Source organism: Oryctolagus cuniculus, chromosome 21 (assembly GCF_964237555.1).
Source record: "Oryctolagus cuniculus chromosome 21, mOryCun1.1, whole genome shotgun sequence".
Lineage (NCBI taxonomy): Eukaryota > Metazoa > Chordata > Mammalia > Lagomorpha > Leporidae > Oryctolagus > Oryctolagus cuniculus.
In genome coordinates this window covers 8,582,520-8,602,269 of record NC_091452.1, presented here as the reverse complement: position 1 = coordinate 8,602,269, position 19,750 = coordinate 8,582,520, and the positions used below count along the sequence as shown (strand labels likewise).

General features: G+C 56.2%; 1 protein-coding gene across 5 annotated transcripts in view; it reads right to left on the bottom strand.

Moving 5' to 3' along the window:
* Positions 1–19,750, bottom strand: part of CUX2 (cut like homeobox 2) — a 322,941-nt gene that overhangs the window by 231,705 nt on the left and 71,486 nt on the right. Inside the window, exon 1 of one of the 5 annotated variants that reach the window (XM_070066197.1) lies at positions 18,023–18,378. The exons of 1 other annotated variant lie outside the window; for it this stretch is intronic. In XM_070066197.1, the coding sequence (XP_069922298.1) occupies positions 18,023–18,085 (63 nt within the window). In that variant the 5' untranslated portion in view covers positions 18,086–18,378. Of the gene's footprint in view, positions 1–6,801; positions 8,964–17,329; positions 17,351–18,022; positions 18,379–19,750 lie in introns of those variants that run through there. 3 more of the 5 variants (XM_070066196.1, XM_070066198.1, XM_070066201.1) reach the window with 3 other exon arrangements.

The following is a 19,750-nucleotide window of genomic DNA, read 5'->3' as shown; positions in this document are numbered from 1 at the left end:
ATCCAAAGTGAAGGGCCTGGGCCCCCTGCAGGGAGCACCTTCCCCCCCATGCTGAGGTCCTACCATGTGACTGTGATTGCCAACCACATTTCACCGACAAGGAAACTGAGGCACTGAAAATGGCAGTGCCCTGGCCGCCGCCCCCATCTGGCAAGCATGCAGCCAGTCTGTACACCCCTGCACCAAGCCACAGCCCAGGCGGGGGTCCCCTCTCAGGGTCAAGCCTGGGCTGGGGGAGGTGCGGCAGCCAATTCTGGGGAAGCAGCGCAGCCAGCTGGCCCCGCATTACCCCATGTCTCCTCCACTGCAGCAAGATCAATACTCGGGGGGCCGTGCTTAGCTTTGGGGAAATCATTAAATGCTACACCAAACTGGTCAAAAATAATTGCATGGCAAGGAGACACCGAAAGGAGCTGTGCCCCAGAGCAGGAGCACCCAGAAGCGAACACACAGCTACACCACAACACATACACACACACACCCTCACGTGGATGCCAACACACAGGCACACAGACACACCACACAAACATGCTCCCAGAAGCACACTATGACCTACACACACACAAGGACAAAGACCCTCAGAGGTACGGACATACCGACACAGTGCACGCACGGGAACATAGATGCAGCGGGCCATTCATTTCAGTGTTATTTTTTAGGTCCTACTACGTGCTCAGCCTCTGTTGCTAAGCTCTGGGAATGAGCTGCTCTGTGCCCTCCTGAAATTTGGAGTCCACAGAAGGAGGAAGCAGGTGCTAATCAGTAACCCAGAGAGCTCCGGGTGACGAGCTCCAGGTGGTCAGTGCTGTAGAGATGGGGACCAAGCAGCTCAGGTCTGCATGAGGAGCAAGGTTGCTCACTCACAGCCCACAGGGGCCTGCATCTGCTCAGAGAACGGTGCTTGGCCTAGCAGTTAAGATGCCGTCACGAGGGGCCGGTGCTGTGGAGCAGCTGGTTAGCACGCTGGCCTGCAGCAGTGCGGGCATCCCATTTGGGTGCCAGTTCAAGACCCGGCTGCTCTACTTCCAATCCAGCTCTCTGCTATGGCCTGGGAAAGCAATAGAAGAGGGCCCAAGTCCTTGGATCCCTGCACCCACATGGGAGACCTGGAAGAAGCTCCTGGCTCTTGGCTTCAGATATCAGCACAGCTCTGGCCGTTGCGGCTAATTCGGGAGTGAACCATCGGATGGAAGACCGATCTCTCTCTCTCTCTCTCTCTCTCTCTCTCTCTCTCTCTCCCCCCCTCCCCCTTCTGAGCTTAGCACCCTCGCCAGTTGCCCTCCGTCAACCTCTCAGGCCTGTGGGGACAGTGGCTTCCTCCCCTCTCGGTCCGTGCAACTCTGGGGACAGCTTTTGATTACTGTGCTGATGACACTACTTTGAGGTTAGCTCTCTCCATTCTACAAAATCCCTAAGGACAAGGGCTGCTCCCTCTTTGGAGCCTTGGTGTTGGCTGAGTGGATATCGGATGGATGCACGCACACAGAGAGATGTGCATTGGGTGTATGGGTATGTGGAAGGTTGCTGGGTAGCTACGTGGGTCAGTGGATGGATGATCAGATGGAGAGATGGATGGATGCAGGGTTGAACAGATTTGCAGATGGACGGACTAACAGCTGAATGGACAGACAAAGGGATGGCTGAAGTCTGCAGGAATGGGAAAGCAGACAACTGGCTGAACTGTGGAGTGGACGCATACAAAGATGGAGGAAAGGACAAGCAGCTCGCGTTGGGCCAGCAGGTAAGATGTGGCTGGGGCACCCGCATCCCGCCACAGCACCTGGATATGAGCTCCAGCTCCGCTCTGCACTCCAGCTCCTGCTAATCCAGAACCTTGCAGGCAGAGGGAGGGCTCAAGTAGTGGGGCCCTGCCACTCATGTGGGACACTCAGGTTGAGTTCCTGGCTCCTGGCTTCCACCTAGCCCTGTTCTGGCCATTGTGGGAATCTGGGAGCAAACCAGCAGATAGGAGCTCTCTGCCTCTCTGAGTCTCTCAATAAATAAACATAAATAAAAAATTTTAAAGGTAGATAAGGGGCTGGCATTGTAGCTTAGCAGGTAAAGCAGCCACCTACAATGCTGGGTGCCGGTTCATGTCCTGACTGCGCCACTTCCAATTCAGCTCCCTGCTAATGCACCTGGGAAAGCAACAGATAATAGTCCAAGCACCTGGGGCCCCCAGCACCCATGAAGAGACCTGGAAGAAGCTTCAGCCTGGCCTGGCACTGGTCTTTGTGGCCATCTGGGAAGTCAACCAGAAGATGGAGGATATCTCTCTGTCTTTCCCTCTCTCTCTGTAACTCTCTATAATGGTGACTTTCTAAATAAATAAATACATCTTTTTAAGTGTATTTTTTAAAAAGATGTATTTATTTATTTGAAAGGCAGAGCTACAGAGAGGCAGAGGCAGAGAGAGAGAGAGAGAGGTCTTCCATCCTCTGGTTCACTCCCCAGATGGCCACAATGGCCAGAGCTGTGCCAATCTGAAGCCAGGATCCAGGAGCTTTTTCTGGGTCTCCCATGTGGGGGCAGGAACCCAAGGACTTGGGCCATCTTCTACTGCTTTCCCAGACCATAGCAGAGAGCTAGATCAGAAATGGAGCAGCTGGGACTTGAACCAGTGCCCATATGGGATGCTGGCATTGCAGGCAGCAGCTTTACCTGCTACGTCACAGTGCCAGCCCCAATAAATAAATCTTTAAAAATATAAAAAGTGGGTGAGTGAGCAAATCATGAATGAACAGGAGAGGGCCTGTTGGATGGGTGAGAGGATGGGTGGCAGGGAAGAGGTCACTCAGCTCCTCTGGACGCACAGTCCACAAGCGCTCACAGCCTGGACAAACTAAAGGGTGAAAAATCTTTTCATTCTGCCCTCCAGTCCACCCCTGCTGTGATCCCAGCTAGACATCTGCTCGCTCTTACGCCCAACAGGAGCCCCACATGTGAATCTAGGACGTGGCCCCAGGGCACAGCACCCTTGTGCAGTCTGGGGTCCTGACAGCCAAACCATCTTGTTCACTTCATCTCATGGCCCTGTGTTGACAGGTGGCACCAGGGGACGCACTGGAAACCTGACCCTCGGAGGCCACTGGATCAAGTGCCCTTCTCAGAGCATAACCCTGCACCCCACAGGTCTCTTTGACCAGTTTTATTTCAGCAGGGGGGACACAGTACCCCTCGCCCACCTGCCACTGAAGGCCTCTAAACATACCCCAGATGGCTCTTGCGTGGGGATCAGCCACCCTGCTGGGGTTATCTGGTGCGTCCCCATGGATGCCTCTCTATCTGCCAGGTCGAAAGGCAGTGGTCCTCAAAACACTGCAGGTGGGTCCAGTGCTGTGGCATAGCAGGTTAAACCTCTGCCTGCAGTGCCAGCAACCCATACAGGTGCCGGTTCAAGACCCAGCTGCTCCTTTTCGGATCCAGCTCCCTGCTAATGGCCTGGAAAAGCAGTAGAAGACGGCCCAAGTGATTGGGCCCCTGCATGAAAGACCTGGAAGAAGCTCCTGGCTTCTGGCTTTGGATCAGCCTCGTTCTGGCTGTTGCGTCCATTTGGGGAGTGAACCAGCAGATGGAAGACCTCTCTCTCTGTCTCTCCCTCCCTGTGTCTGGAATTCTACCTGTCAAGTTAATAAATGAATCTTTAAAAACAACAACAACAACACTGTAGGCACAAAGTCTTGCCCCACAGTGGCCCTCCCTGGGCAGACACCCAGAGCTCACAGCAGCTCTCGTTCACCTGCCTTCCAACCGCCCCTCCCGCCCTTCACTGTTCCCAACAGGCTGAACCCAGCGCCACTCAAACATCACCCAGATGCTGCTTCTCCCTACTTCATGCCCTCAGTGTCTTCCCGCTTCCCCAGCACTAGAATCTGTGTGTGACCTGGCTGTGGCACTGACTGTGACCACCTCCTGTAGCCTTCAAGGGCTGGTGCCGTCACACCCCGCTTCCCACCCTGACCGCACGCCCTCTCCTCCCCTGCTCACTGAAGCTACCCAGCCACACTGGATTCCCTTCAGTTCCTTCATGTGCCAAGCAGATTCCCACCACAGGGCCTTTGCACAGGCTGAGCCTGTGACTACAAACGCTCCTGCCTAAACTTGCCTGAGCAGCTCCTTCCCACTGCCTAGCTCTTACAGACTAAATATGGCCTATTCCGGGCGGCCCTGTGTGGACACTCTGAATCAACAGGTGCCCCTCCACCCATTCTGTCATTACACATTTATGTATCTAGCTTGCCCCTCTACAGCCAGCGCGTGTACAGTATTTGCTCTCTGCTGCATGAATGCCACAGTCGGAGCCGAGACCCCAGCCAGACTGTCTGGGTTGCAGTTGGGGCTGAGCTGGGGCGCGTGAAGAGACCTCCTTTGGCCTCAGTTCCCACATCTGCAAGATGGGGCCACGCCTGTGCCTGCCCCAAAGGATCACCGTGTGGATGCGAGGAGAGAACAATAAGCCAGGGTGGGGGCTTCCAGCCCCACATGGGAGGAGGGGGCGGTGCAGAAAAGTGAGGAGACATCAAAGCCCAGAGGCTGCTCCCCAGACCCAGCCCTGGCTTTTGCTCCCCGAAACCAGAGCGGGAATGTGCTATGAAAGGAAAAGGCTTACAATACTGAACACCAGAAGTACAGAGTGGCTGGTGCAGCCACTGGAGGGGCGGGGGCTGGACTTGGCTGTTAAAAAAAAAAATCTAAAAAACTTTTTTAATAAAGCCTACAAGTCTATCTCCTTCCTTCTTTATCAACGACACGATTTATTGACCGGGGAGACCATATTGACTAAATAAATCTTGATAATGACCACAGCGGCAATCAATACCTGCTTATTATCAGCCCAAGCCGAGAATTCCATCTTGCGGAACGCGGGCCCGACGACAGGGCGCACCTCGTGGCTCCGGCACCAGGCGGGCCGGGGATGGATGGGCGGATGGCGTCCATTCTCCAGGCCGAGATGGGAATCTTTCCCCGTCGTGAATAAAACTCCACCTGCCCCATGCTGCTCAGGCTCATGGGTTAGCAAGATGTTTTAAGAAGCTTTCAAAAAAAACCCAGAAAATCCAAGTATAGTGATTGTAGAGGAGGGCCAGGCATGGGGCCAGCAGCCCTGGAAGGGAGCCTTTGGGCCACTAGTGGGATAAGGGCAGGACCAGGGCGGCCCACGGACCTGGGTCTTCTGTTTAAGCCCAGCCGCTGCCTCCTGCTGGCAACGTGGCCTTGGACTGAACCTTCTGTGCCTCAGTGTGTTCAGCTGTAAGATGGGAACACTCACGGTCTTCTCTTCCTAAGGAGATGCTCTCTGTGAGGGCCCTGCACGCCGTCTGGAATGGAACACGAGCTCGGCGCTGCTCACTGAAGCACTGCCAGGCCTGTGCAGGCCTCTCTAAGCACCTTCCTCTGACCCTCCAAAGCCTGCGAAACCACGCCTGACCTCCTGTCCTGGGCTTCTCATGTGCAGCAGGGCCGCCTGGTTGTTGGCTAAGGAAGGCCCGTGGGAAGAGTCCCCTGCTTGCAGGGTACAGAGCGGGCGCATGCACCTGGCCGGAGTTCAGGTGCGCTCTCTCAACTCCCCACAGCAGGCTCCGCCCAGCTGCACCCAGCTCCACCTCCAAGCTGCCAGCGAGGCCCAGGCAGCAAGGCGATGGTGACAAAGGTAGCAACAGCCAGCCGCCCTGGGTCACAGCAGGCGGCAGGTTCTCGACTGCACTCTTAGGCTCTCCATGCCTTGCCTCGCTGGATCCTTGCGATGCCCCTGGGAGTCAGGCGCTGTCTCTAATTCCCACCTTACAGACGAGGAAACGGAAGCCTGGGGAAGTCCAGCGGACTGCCCAAGACCTCGCCGTCAGGAGGCAGGTCTGCCTCGGGCTCGCAGCATCTCACCGGCTGCACCAGGACAAATGCAGCCAACAGGCCGTGTGCCCACACTGCAGGAGAACACCGCTACCGCGGACGAAGCAATCTCTCCCAGCAGCCACCGCGCGGGCCCGGCTCCCAGCGTGCCAGGCCCCAGGCCCAGGGTACTCTCTGCTTCCTATGACCCCGGAAGGAACGGCTTTCCACGAGGAGACTTGAAACAGATTTGAAAAGTAAGTTTATTTTGGTGCAAAAAACTCTTCTAAGCCACACAATTTCTTCATAATTCATTTTTTCCATGCATTTCCAACATCTTCTTGCATCAAAATAAACTTAGCTTTTATTGCCATTTCCAGAAACGTTTTGAAGACCTCTCCAACATCCGAGCAGCAGAAACAGAGCCTTCCAAGGACAGGCACTCCTCTGGCTGCCGGCGCCTGCACCCCCAGAGCCTCGGCAGCACCCACCTGGCTCCGTATCTGAGTGAGTGAGCCGATTTCACTACCAGGGTGGCTCCATTTTGGACAGAAAAGCAGGCCCAGGGAGGGTCCCTCAGCACAGATGGGAGTCGGGGCTTAGATCCTGGCCTTGAGGCCCACATCTGACACAGTGGGCAAGATGCTACTTGGGGCACCACACCCAACACTGAAGGGCCTGGGCTTGAGTTCCAGCTCACCCCAACTCCAGCTCCCTCCAGTGCACGTCCTGGCAGGCAGCAGGTGACGGCTCGAGTACTTGAGTCCCTGCCGCCCACTTAAGAGACCCGGATGGAGCTCCTGGCTCCTGGCTTCTGCCTGCCCCAGCCACAGCTGTTGCTGCCAATTGAGGAGTAAACCAGAGGATGAAAGATCTATCTCTCGCTCTCTCCCCCAACCCCGCCTCTCAAATAATTGAAAATAAATAAATATAAATTTAAAAATAATAACAAAAAAAATACAACTCGGCCTCTACCTGATTATGAACAGGGTGCTGGGCCCCTCCTCCGGATCCCTGTGCAGTACCCAGGGTCCTCTCTGACGCCTGCTGTGCTGATCCGGTGGCCCTGAGAAGCAGGCACCGGAAGCGTCATCTGGTCTGAAAACGCTCCCTGGCTGTGTCCCCCACGACAGCTGTCCCACAGGCTGCAGGGACTGGCTCTGAGCTCTCTGTGACTGCGGCCACCAAACCATCGCTAATGGCTTGCAGCCTGCCAGCAATTAATTAACGGATTTATTAATTAGGATGGGAGCCACCTCCCTGGCTGGAATTGGGGTCACCAGTTTCTAAAGCGAGGCTGACAGAGCTAAAGATAAACCCTCATTCACCAAAGGCCTGAGGCCTGGGCCTGATTCTCAGCATGGGGTGAGGGACCTGGGAGCCAGGGACGGGTGAAGCTGCCGAGGGTCCGGGAGCCCCTAGGGGCACCTCCCAAGGTCCAGTCCAGGGCACCTGCCACCTCTTGCTGTGGCATGCACCTCTCCAGCGTGGAAGTATTTACTGAGCACTTACTATGTCCCTGCCCTTCCCTGGGAGGGAAGCAGACGGTAAACCAAGAACTGAAGGAATACATACACAATATCCCATTAGCTACAGCAGGGGAAGGGGCAAGAGGGAGGCTATTCTGGAAAGAGAGGTCAGCGAGGGCCCTCTGAAGGGATGAGGACTGCAGCGGAGAGTGGACACACTGAGGGAGGGGCAATGGGGACGTCTACAAGAGTGAGGCAGGCAGGGACGGTGAGTGCAAAGGCCTGGGGCGGGAATATGCTGGGTGTGTCTGAGGAACACTGAGGAGGCCAGAGTGGCTTGAATAGCGACCTGGAATGGCAAAAGACGAGAGGCACAGAGGCTGGGGGGTTGGTAGAGGGAGAGGACACCTAATCACACAGGACACAGAGGCCAGAGAGGGCCAGGCCATCAAGAAGAAGGGCTGCTCAGAGCGACAGGTCCCCGACCGCTCCACATAGGCACGATGGGGGCCGCGAGTGCGCGTCTGCTAGGTAGCTCGTGCAGAAGCCTGAACCTCCTTTCATCCTTGTGTGGGAGAGCACAGTGCTCTGGAAAGCAGAACACAAGGCGGGGTTTTTATGGCAGACTTATCAGGGTCAATGCGTGTGCCCTGCAAGTAAGCCAGAAGGAGAGGGGGAAGGGGGAAGGGAGACGGGGAGGGAAGGAGGGAGGAGGAAGGTGGGGAGGCTTCCAGATTGCGTGGAGCCAGCAGAGGGCCTGGGTCTGTCACAGGATCCCCGCTGCACCCAGTCCCTGGCTGTGGCGGCTGTGGGTGAGTTTGGGGTGCAGCCTCCGGGGCCAAGCAGTGCCTGCAGGGGAGGCTCTGAGACCCATTCTCAGGTACGATTACCACGCACACCTTCCAGACGGGGAAACCAGGACCCAACAGGGAATAACCAGCTCAAGGACACGCAGCTGGGAGGAAGCGGAGCTAGGATTTGGATCCCGGCTGCCCTGTGCACAGCCTTCGGACAGAGATGGCAACGGGGGAAAAAGCATTTTCCAACAGACCATGGGGACCAAGCGTCTCCGAAAAAAGACACAAGCGACACTCAAAGCCTTTATAGGGTCTGATGATTTGCAGAGTGCCCACTGCCCACTGAGAGGGTATTCACTCGGAGCCACACTTGCAACATCTCCCAGCTGACACGCGTGGGAGCAAGGTGAGGATGGGTCTAGCAGCCTACTTAGAATCTTCCCCCAGCCTCGGCACCTCCTTCACATCTGTGCACAACTCCGTCCAGCTCAGAGTCTGAGCACATGCTGTTCCCTCTTGTGGGATCCTTGAGCTCTGGCAAAAAGCTCATTTCTTCCAGGAAGCCCCGCCTGAGGCCCACAATCACTCTGCCATACGTATCTCAGATTCGATTCCCAAAGCTCACTGCACATCTGTCCGTGCAGTGACGGGAGCCGCAGCCTCTGCTGTGGACTCGGAGCCAGCTGGGACCTCACCCTCCCTGTTCACAGTGACATCTCCAACATTGTATTTACATTATCCGTTACATTTGCTATTATTTAGGAAATTATCAAATACTACCATGAGGGGTAATTATACATTTCTGGAGTAAAGAATAAGAGCAACTATTGGTAATTTTAGCATCATATTATACTTCTACATGGGTACTTTAAAAAGTCCATAAAAGGCTGGCACTGCAGCTTACTAGGCTAATCCTCCGCCTTGTGGCGCCGGCACACCGGGTTCTAGTCCCAGTCGGGGCGCCGGATTCTGTCCCGGTTGCCCCTCTTCCAGGCCAGCTCTCTGCTGTGGCCAGGGAGTGCAGTGGAGGATGGTCCAAGTGCTTGGGCCCTGCACCCCATGGGAGACCAGGAGAAGTACCTGGCTCCTGCCATCGGATCAGCGCGGTGCGCCGGCCGCTGTGGTGTAGTAAGTAAAACGGCTACCTGCAGTGCCAGCATCCCATATGGAGCAGTCCCAGCTGCTCCACTTCCAATACAGCTCTCTGCCGTGGCCTAGGAAAGCAGTGGGAGATGGCCCAAGCTTTGGGCCCCTGCACCCACGTGGGAGACCTGGAAGCTCCTGGCTCCTGGCTTCAGATTGGTGCAGTTCCAGCCACTGTGGCCAATTGGGGAGTAAACCAGTGGATGGAAGCCCTCTCTCTCTCTCTCTCTCTGCCTCCTCTTTTCTCCCTGTGTAACTTTCAAATTATATATATATATATATTTTTAAAGTCCATGAAAATGCATATTATTAAAAAAATGCATGGATTCAAAAAAACAATTCTGCACACACACACAAAAGAACCTTATCTTTTAATCCCAACTTTCCATAAGCTTTCTGAAGAGTGGCTACCACTGTTATCCCCATTTATGCAGGAGAAACTGAGGCTGAGATGTTAACTGCAGCAAAGTCACACAGCTATGAAGCGGCTGGGCTCCACCTGGCTCCAGAGTCAACTATACACCCTAGGGGTGCCTGACTCTGCAGCCCACACCCAGACCCATCGTGGGGGGCGGGGGTGCTCATCGGGGACCACAGCACCCCCAGTAAGGGTCCCCTGCAGCACCACCTCTGAGCAACTGACCCAATCAGGGAAGTGGGAGTCTGCTCCGGCCAGGCGGCCCTGCTGACCCCTGTGGTCTCCCCGTCCACAGCGCCCCCTCCAAACAGGCGGCTAGACAAGTCAGTTGACCGCAATGGTTCCCGAGGAGCCACTCAGCCCATCCGGCGGCGGCGGCACGCCGAGTCTTAAGCACCGCTGGGCTCCGGGTGGCTTGGGCAGAGGACCAGCTCAGGCCAGAGAGGGTAAAGAATTGATTTTTTTTTCTGTTTTTCTTTCTTTTTAATGACAAAAGTGTATCTGGGAACTGTTGTCTCACTGGGTCAAACTGAAGGATGACGGGGGACAGGTTCACTCTTTGGGGGGGGGGGGAGTGGTGACTAGGCTACTGGGGAAAAGCAGAGACAGCAAGCCTATGTCCTCCCAACCACATCTCTACATGGAACTGTTTGGGGCCTTTCGATTTTTCTGGAACTCCAACCTCTTCTGCTACGAGGTACTCAGAGAAGCGGCTTGACAGCGTCAGAGAGAGCTGGGACACCCACAGCTGGGCCTTTGTGTGGGCTGCTCCCTCTCTTTGGAATGCCCTTGCCGCTCTCTAGAGATCCTGATTTGAATCTCTAGACTTCCCAGGTAAAATCTCTCATGTTTTAAATATTGACAACTTTTACAAAAATACTTTTTAAATATTGCACTAATCTAGACAGACATGCCCATGGGTCAGACAGAGCTCGACAACTTCTGTGGTCAGTTCCAAAAACCTAAGTCATGACCATCAATGATGCATTAACACACGTAAGCACCAGTGCAGTGAGGGAGAGACACAAACCTGCCCAGAGCCTCGGAAACCCCCTGCATGGCCAGGGAGGCCCAGCTGCTGCTGTTTCTTTGGCTTTCTCATCCTCCTCACACTCACTCACTCTCTCTCTTACAAAGATTTGTTTATTTATTTGCTTATTTATTTATTTACTGACTTATTTAAAAGGAAGAGAAACAGAGAGAGAGGGAGAGAAGCAGAGATCTTTGGGTTCAGTCCTACAGCAGAAAGGGCTGGACCAGGCTAAAGCCAGGAGGCAGGAGGAGCTCCATGTAGGTCTTCCACGTTTACGGCAAGGACTCAGGTCCTTGGGCCATCTTCTGCCTTCCCAGGCACATTAGCAAGACGCGAAATGGGAAGCAGAGCAGCCAAGACTGAAACCAGCACTCCAAGGGAGGCTGCTGTACCAAGCACCACAATGCCAGCCCACCCTGTCTCACTGACACCATGAAGGAAGGTACTGCCACACACCATGCTAAACGTGTTCATGTTCAAAGTGGTTTAACCTTCCTTAACAACCTAGAAGGTGGAGACTGTCATCGGTCCCACTTAAAGACGAGGCAGGCAGCATTCAGAGAGGTTCAGAGACACCTGGCAGGTGCCAGAGCGGGAAGCCAGGCAGGGCCCTCGCCGTCCTGGCTCTTCGTGCTTCCCTCTTGAGGGAAACGGTCAAGAACAAGTTTCTGCAACTGAGCTTGAGCCATTACTGAACACAGGACGACACGGCACGGATGACAACCGTCACGTCAACCAGTGAAAGAGGTCAGCAAACCACGGCCCTCGGGCCAAATCCAGACCTTTCGTTTCTGCAAAGAAAGTTTCATTGGAGGCCGGCGCCACGGCTCACTAGGCTAATCCTCCGCCTTGCGGCGCTGGCACACTGGGTTCTAGTCCCGGTCGGGGCGCCGGATTCTGTCCCGGTTGCCCCTCTTCCAGGCCAGCTCTCTGCTGTGGCCAGGGAGTGCAGTGGAGGATGGCCCAAGTGCTTGGGCCCTGCACCCCATGGGAGACCAGGATAAGTACCTGGCTCCTGCCATCGGATCAGTGCAGTGCGCCAGCCGCAGTGCGCCGACCGCGGCGGCCATTGGAAGGTGCACCAATGGCAAAGGAAGACCTTTCTCTCTGTCTCTCTCTCACTGTCCACTCTGCCTGTCAAAAAAAAAAAAAAGTTTCATTGGAACCCAGCCACACCCACTCATCCTTGCCTACCCAGGGGTGCCTCCAAGACACGACAGCAGAGCGGGATAACCCACAAAGCCTATACACTCTAGAGAAACAGGGTGCCTCAGCCGGGAAGGGCCCAGCATCGCCTGAGTGTCCGGGAGGCACCACCCCCTCGGGAGGGCTCTGAGCGAGACCGCTGGGAAACACAGCAATGGCCTTCAAGATGGCCTTCAAGACGTGTGCATACCAAAGAGGGGAGGGAGCCAGGGAAGCTTCCCCAGCTTTCTTAGGGCTGAGCAGCCACGACAGGTGGGCTCAGATGGGAGGAACTGGGCCACTGGCCAGGAAGACCTGGAGGAAAAGCAGCCTGGGCCCTGTGTGTCTGAGCGACGGAGTGAAGGCTGCACGGCTGGAGCGGGGGAGACTGGCTGGCGAAGGAGCCAGAAAAATGACAGGGACGCAGGTCAAGTGGGAACCGTCGGGGCAGAGGCATCCAGTTTTGGTCTGGGGCAGAAAGATATCATCCACATCTTGCAAACTACAATCCGCTACGAGCCGGTTTTGTTTGCTTGTGAGGCGCTTCTGGAAGCTTAAAAAAATAAGTCATCTCAGGGCGGGCGTCTGTGCAGCAGTGAGGTCGCGTCCTGGGACTCCTGAATTCCCTATCGGAGCGCCCAGTTCCAGCCCCGGCACTCTACTCCCATCCAGTTCCTGCTGGTGAGCCACTGAGAGGCGGCAGGTGACGGCTAACGGACACGAGAGATCTGGATGGCGTTCCCAGCTCCTGGCTTTGGCCCAACCCAGCCCTGACGTTGTGGAGTAAACCATTCGAGGAGTAAACCAGTGGATGGCAGATCTCTGCTGCCCCTGTCTACCTCTCAAAGGAAGGAAAAAAGGAAGAGAAAACAGAAAGAAGAAAAGAAACCAAGTAACTACATTCTGGACATAATTTCTTGTCTCATGAAAAAAAGACACCTGCTTAAAAGGCCAATGCCCCTCCCCCCACCGGCCCCCACCAACCATGTGGGAGGCGGGGTTGTCCCAAGGTCACTAGAAGACAGCACCTGGAACTGGCCTACAAGGTACCCCAGCGTCCCTCACTTTTACTACAGCCTGGGATATGTCAGGCAAGGTGACGGACTAAGACACAGAGACCTGAGCCACGGGCTGTCTCCTTGGAGTGCAGGAGGCCACAGGCCACAGTGCTTGGGGTCCTGCCCACTTCCACACAGCTCCATCTTCCCTGACACCCTGACACAGCCTCTGCCATAAATAAAGAGCAATCTCCCTGGGGAGGGAAATCCACCAGATGACTGGGCCCCAACTCCCAAGGCAAGGAACAAAGGCAGGAACCGCCTGGGAACCTCTGCCAGGCGGGGCCTCGGAATCAGATAACCAGGAAGCCGCCGGAAATGCAGCCCCTTCCGAAAGCGGCACAGAAAACCACAGTGTCTGGGCAGCCCCAATCACCATCAGCCAGGACCAAATTTAGCACCAACCAAGGTGCTCACGTTTGAAACCCCATCTGCCTCAAGAAAGGTTACTGCAAAGGAATGTCAAGTCTGAAGACAGAATTCTCTTTTTAACAGGAGGGTTTTTAAAAATAAGAAAAAAGAAAGAAAAGGAGGGGGGGACCACCAGCAGAATCAGAAAAGCTGTTCCCTGGAGTCAAAATAGCACGGCGCTCATCTGAAATAACCCGCCGAGACGCCAGCTCGCTTCTTTAGGCTTGTCCGTGGCTTCTCAATTTTCTACAGAGAATTCAGGTTCTAATAAGAGAAATTTCAAGACTGCCAGCAGCAAACTCGGTGAAGGAAAAAGCAGTGCCTGTTTTTCTTCCAGCACTCAGAGAGACAGCTAGCTCATCCACGGGAAGAATTTCTGGTGGGGTTGAGAAACCAGGATTTGGGGATGCCCAGAAAAGACTGCTGGGTTCTTCCTGTAAACACCCCACACCTGTTTCCAGCTCCTGCTGGGTGTGGATTCCAAGGGAGTGGAGAGGCAGATGGCATGGGGTCACCCACAAGCTGGACTTGTAGGAGAACCCAGGGATGAGGACAAGTGCATGGTCTTATTCACAGAGAAGCTACTAGAAATCTCCACCCTGCCCTCTCCCCTCCCACAGGCCACCCATCTCAAAGGCTGGGGCCTCGCCAAGCCCTGGCGGCTCAGGCACCCACCCCAGCAGCGATTCTATTACAGCGAAGTTTCCAAAGTTAGGAATCCACCAACAGGGCTGATAGCTTATTTACTGCTGTCATCTATAGAAAGAGGAATTTTGACACATTGTTAAATGATAGCACATTTAGATAAGTCAAGCTGTCAGAGGCTCTAATGGATGTCTAAACTCTCTGTGGCTGATATGTAAAATTTATGCACTTCAGAATATCATAAGGTTATAATATTTTAATCACATCCACGCTCTTTTCTAAACTTTGAGCAGGGAAAAACATTCCATCAAGCACCACCTTGCTCCCCTGCACCGAGAGACGGAGCCTTTCCAGAAGTTTCCTGAAACTCCCTGCAGAAGCCCAGCCTCTCCCGCGCACCCAGCCGAGCCCCATCCCTAACTGCTGTCTCCGGCAGAACTCGCCTCTTCCTCTACAACTCGCACTCTGGTCTCTTCAGCCAAGCGCTCTGCATCCTCCAAAACACAGCTGTGCACTTGGACCGAGCGCCCTCATTCGGACCGGGTGCCCTCAGTCCTTGTTAGCTTAATTAACCCTCTTTGTAGTGGGGGAGAAAAAAGCCTGGGAGACTGGATCCAGAACATCGTTTAAAAAAAGTGGAAAGTACAGCAGAAAAAGAAAATCATAAAGGTATGAATCTGGTTACGACGATTATACACAGAAAAGCCATAAAAAAATACTGCATTAGTAATGTTCACCATAAAGCAATCTTATAACCAAATGAAATATGCCCAGCATTATCTTCGGATGGAATTTGATTTCTTCTCGTTTCCTGAGCTTCTAGCAGAAGAGGAGAAAAAGAAGGAGAGGCAGTGGCCGGGGGGCTAGAGTGGGGGCCACAGGACAGCCCCCCCCCCCCCCCCCCCGGCCGTCAGCCCTCCAGCCCTCCAGCCCTTCAGTCCTCCAGTCCTGAAGGCTGGGGCCTGACTTGCGTCCTCGGGAAACAGCCCTGCTGTGTTCAGAGCACGCGCTGGAGCAACCAGAGCAGGACGGCGTCCTCACTGCAAAAACCAGAGACTTCCGAGGGCTCCCGCCAGGCTGGCACAAGGTCACCTTTCTTGCCACGATCGGAGTGGCAGCAGCAGAATGGTACGGCCTAGGGACAGCGGGCTGCCCGTGCTGCCTCGGCCACTTTAACGCTCTGCAACCAGGCTGTGAGAAACCATTCAACCCGAACAGCCTGAATGGAAGCCACGCACCCCCACACAGGCAGCTCAGCTGCCCGGGACCATCAGGCCCAAAGCTGCCGCCGGCTCAGGCCTTGGGGTGGGCACCTGCCTCTCCGGTAGCTTCCCTTTCTGGTTATCTCCCCTAACAGGAACGTGGGGAGGGAAAGCGAAAGTGCGGTGTGGTGGAGGAGTCATTAGCATCAAGGACCGGAAAAGATCCCAGGGCACAGAACTCGTCTCCAACAAAAATGCCAACGGTACAGACAGGGGAATGGGGGAGCTGAGGGCACATGGGCAGGGGGTGCAACCCAAGACGTCAGGCCTGGGAGGGGGACAGTGGCAGCTGTGTGGCCTGAATGCCTGCATGCCGCCGCCACAGCCACATCTATTTCTCTGCTCTCTGGAAGTGTGCAGCCTTTCAAACTCCCTCAGGGACACCCCCTCCACTTAATATCGATGTAAATGAGCTCACCCCCTTCCCTGAGAGCCTCCTCATTTTGTGCCAGACATACTGCCATTGTCTTAATGAACAGACCCACCACCACCACTGCCGGCCCCCTGTAGGGGGAAGAGGCCTTGGCCCTGGGCCCCCATCACTGGGACCGGCCACTCCACCACCCCCACCTTCAGCCTCTCCGGTCTAAATCTGCTTCTCCATCTCTGCTTCAGTAAGGCCCTAACAAAGGGTTCTTGCCTCCACAGGAGCCCAGCTGGAATCGAGATTTGGGTGACCTCAACGGCTCCACAAAAGACCCTGAGGTTCCAACACCCCCAGCTCAGAAATCAGCCCCCTGGGGCGCCGCACCCAGCCCAGCCACTACCTCACAGCAGCCAGAGCTGCCCGGATGGAAACGAGTTATCTAATGAAAATTGTGTTAAGGGACATTCCCCAGCCGACCGGGAGCAAATACCAGCGCTGTAAATCTCTCTGCAGAAATTTTCTCCAGCCCAGAATAACAATAGGACCAAGCAAAGGGCTCTCCCAGCCCGGCTGGTTCCTCTCCTCTTGTCTGCCACGTTCTTGTCATTCCTTATGTTACAGAACATCAATCATAAATAAAGACGCTGTCCCCCAGCCGTGCTCCGGTCTCATTTACAAACATTAGCAGGGAATACGATTACCATTGGCCTTCGTGCCAAGCCCAATGTGGCTGCCCAACTCTCTCCCTCTCTCTCTCTCCCTCTCTCCCCCTCCCTCTCTCTCACCCCCCACCCCCGCCACAACCCCCACTCTCACAGAAAGGCCACTTTAGCATCATTTAAATGGGCAAGCACAGCTCACAGCCTGCCGGCCACCAAACTGTAGCCCCAACTCCAGCAAGGACCTGGAACTGCAGGGCACTGGCAGCCACTGACCATGCCTGAGTGCACCGATTTCCTCTCCAGCTCAGTGGCTTTGGGGGAGGAGGGGAACAGGAATGGGGGGTTAGGGATGAGGGCTACTGGAAAGGGGCAGAGAAAGGGGGTGGTGCTAGAACCACTTATCAGAATAAACTTGAGGAGATTTGCAGGTGGGTTTTTTTTTTAAGTGGGTCTCTTTATCCCCGACTGATGTTCTCTGTCCTCAGCGATGACACGGCCCAGGCAGGATGCTCTAATCGCCCCGTTATCTGCATCATTTCTCCACCCCTATTCCTGCCACACTGGCAGCCACTTTGCCAGACTCCAGGGCTTGGGGGCTTGTCCAGGGCTCCTGGGCACTCCGGGAAAGGTCAGAAGCTAGCGGGTGCACCAGAACCCGGAGATCCCACCCCCGACTTCTAGAACCTGGGCAGAGAATACCCCAAACCTGGGGGAGCCACGGAGACTCCTGGGAAGAGCTAGTGAAGAGAAAGTGCCGTCGGGGTGGAGAGAGGAAGAGGCAAGAAGGCGGGAGAACAGGGAGAAGAGATAAGCAGGGAACGGCGGGCAGGGACGCAGGAGGCAGAACAGAGCGAGGGAATCTCTCCTTTAAAAGTTCCCATGGGCCCAAAAGCCCGGAGTCACCTGCTCGGTGCTGCTCCGGGCTCCGCACGGGCCCGGGAGGCAGAAGCGCAAACTTGCGCGCGCCCGGGGCCCAGTGCCGGCGCTGCCGCCCGCCTGCATCTAGACTCAGGAAGGGATGGGAAGGGGGAAAGACAAGAAGAAGAGACGAACCCCGAGACCCCTGCCCGAAGAGGAAAGGTCTCTCAGTGCAGGCGGCCAGTCCAGCGGCGGCGGCGGCAGCGGCGGCAGCTCGGTGACGGCGGTGGCCCCCGGGTGGCGGCGCGTCCGGGCTGCGCAGCCAGGCGGGCGGCGGCAGCAGAGGTGCCGGCGAGCGGCGGGGCGCGGAGCCGCCTCCTCGCCAACCCTGGCTGCCTCCTCCTCCTCCTCTCTCCTCCTCCTCCTCCTCCCTGCCCGCCAGCTCCCTCCCTCCCTAGCCTGAGCCCCAGCCAGGCGCGGACAGGCACGCGGCGCGCTCCGCGGCCTCCCCCGGCGCAGCGAAGTTGGGAGGCGCATAAAGTGTGGCATGAGGGGGCCCCGGGGGTCCCGCCCGCACCCCCGGCCCGGGGGCCGTAGTGCCTTCCTTCCTCGCGCCTCGCCCGCCGGCTCACTGCCCCGGCCGCGGGCTCACTAGCGCTTCTCCATGGTCGCGGCGGCTAATCGATGATTGAACCGAACAAAGAGCAGCGGCGAGATCAATTCCTAATACCTATCGATGGGCAGCGGGCAGCCGAGCTCTGGCGAGCCCCAGCAGCCGCCGCCCGCAGCCCCAGGACGCCCGCTTGCCCGCCCGGGGACCTCCCCAATGCGCCCAGGGCGCGCCCGGGGGCTCCCCACGGCTGCGCGGCCGGCGCTGCCCGCACTAACCTGGAGTCGCCGTAGATCAAATCGCTTCCAATATTGAAACATCGATCCCACATTGGCGGCCATCTTGGGGGCTATTCGAGACGCACACACACAAGAGTTTGGCTTTTCTCAATGGCTGCACTCAATATCCGGGCTGGACTCCCCCCAGCCCCGGGGCCGCCGCTGGCCGCCCAGGCCCTGCGTGCCGCCGCCCGGGGCCCCTCGGGCGCCCCCCGGCCTCCTGCCACCGGCTGCCCCTCAGCGCCACCGCCGCTACCGCCGCCGCCGGGCCGGGAGCTGTGCGTCCCCCCGACCCCCGGAGGGCGCGGGCGGAGCGCGCCGGGCGGGGAGCTAGGCGCCCGCCTGGGGGAGGCGGCCGGGGATGGGGTGGAAGGGGAGGGGTGGGGGGAGGCCGCCTCTCCGAGAGGCGCCGGCGCCGCCGCTGCCCTGCCTGCAGCCGGCTCCCGGGCCCGCGGAGCGCTCGCCGCATCTCCCCCCCCAAGTCTGGGGTCGGTGTGCCGCGCGATTGCACTTGACTTTGGCTTTTTGCAAACTTATCAATACTGACGTAACGTGCTGATCAATGCAAAGGGAAGTTTGTGATGGGGGTGCTGCAAGAGGCAGGCATGCGGGGCGCCAGCCCCACCCCTCCCCCCGCACCTGTCTAACACCCACTCCCAGTATCGCATACTTAAAAAAAAAAAAGTTAATAGTTTGCGATGCATTTTTTTTCCTTTGCAATGGGAGCACACACAACACGTGCCTCCGGCTGCTGCCGCTCTTCCACCAACAAGGCTTAGGATCCGAGGGTCGCAACGCGCATTTGGGGCTGCTCAGACGCGCTGGCCAGCGGACGGGTGGGAACCGCCCGGGGGCGCCACTGAGCCGTGGGAAATGTCACCACCACGGGCAGTTTTCACATTGTTAAACGTTGTTATTAGTATTAGGAGTGGGCACTTGTCATAGTCGTAGCTCATCTTTACGGATGGGACGGGAGCCTCGGGTCCTTTGCAAAAGGGATTTTTTTTTTTTTTTAATTTGAAAGGCAGACTTACAGAAGGAGGGAGAGTCAGAGATCCTCCATTCGCCTGTTCACCCCCCAAATGACTGCATCGGTCAGGTCTGTGCCAGGCCAAAGCCAGAAGCCAGGGACATCCACCCAGTCTCCTACGTGGGTGCAGGCGCCCAAGCACTTGTGTCACCCTCTGCTGCTTTCCCAGGTCGTTAGCAGGGAGCTGCATCAGAAGTGGAGCAGCTGAGTTTCCAACTGACGCAGTCCGGGGCAGAGGCTTAACCCTCTTCACCAAAATGCCGACCCCAAGGGATTCCTTTTATTGTCAATATTTAGGGAGATCCTTAACCCGACTGTAGGGGAGGCCCTTTTACTGTTAACCGGTATTTTTGGAGGGGATTCTTAACCAAACCTCTGCAGGGCCCCTCCCCAGCAGGGCTGGTGTTATTGTGATCTGTTGAGGGAACAGCCCCGCTTATGGGGGCTCCAGCTGAAATGCTCCTGTTACCACCATTATCATTCAGGGGCCCAGGGCCTTCCTTTAGTAGGACTGTGTTGTGGGAGGGACTTCAACTTGGCCAGAGGGAGCTTCTGGTCTTTTGAAATTCCTCAGACCTGGACAATAGAGCTAACCAGGTTTTCTTGTTTTTCATTTTCGCTCTCTCTTCCAGTCCCCGTGGCCCAGAAAGAACTCACAGTCTGCCATCAACCCACTTATCACCCCTCCCATCCCACAG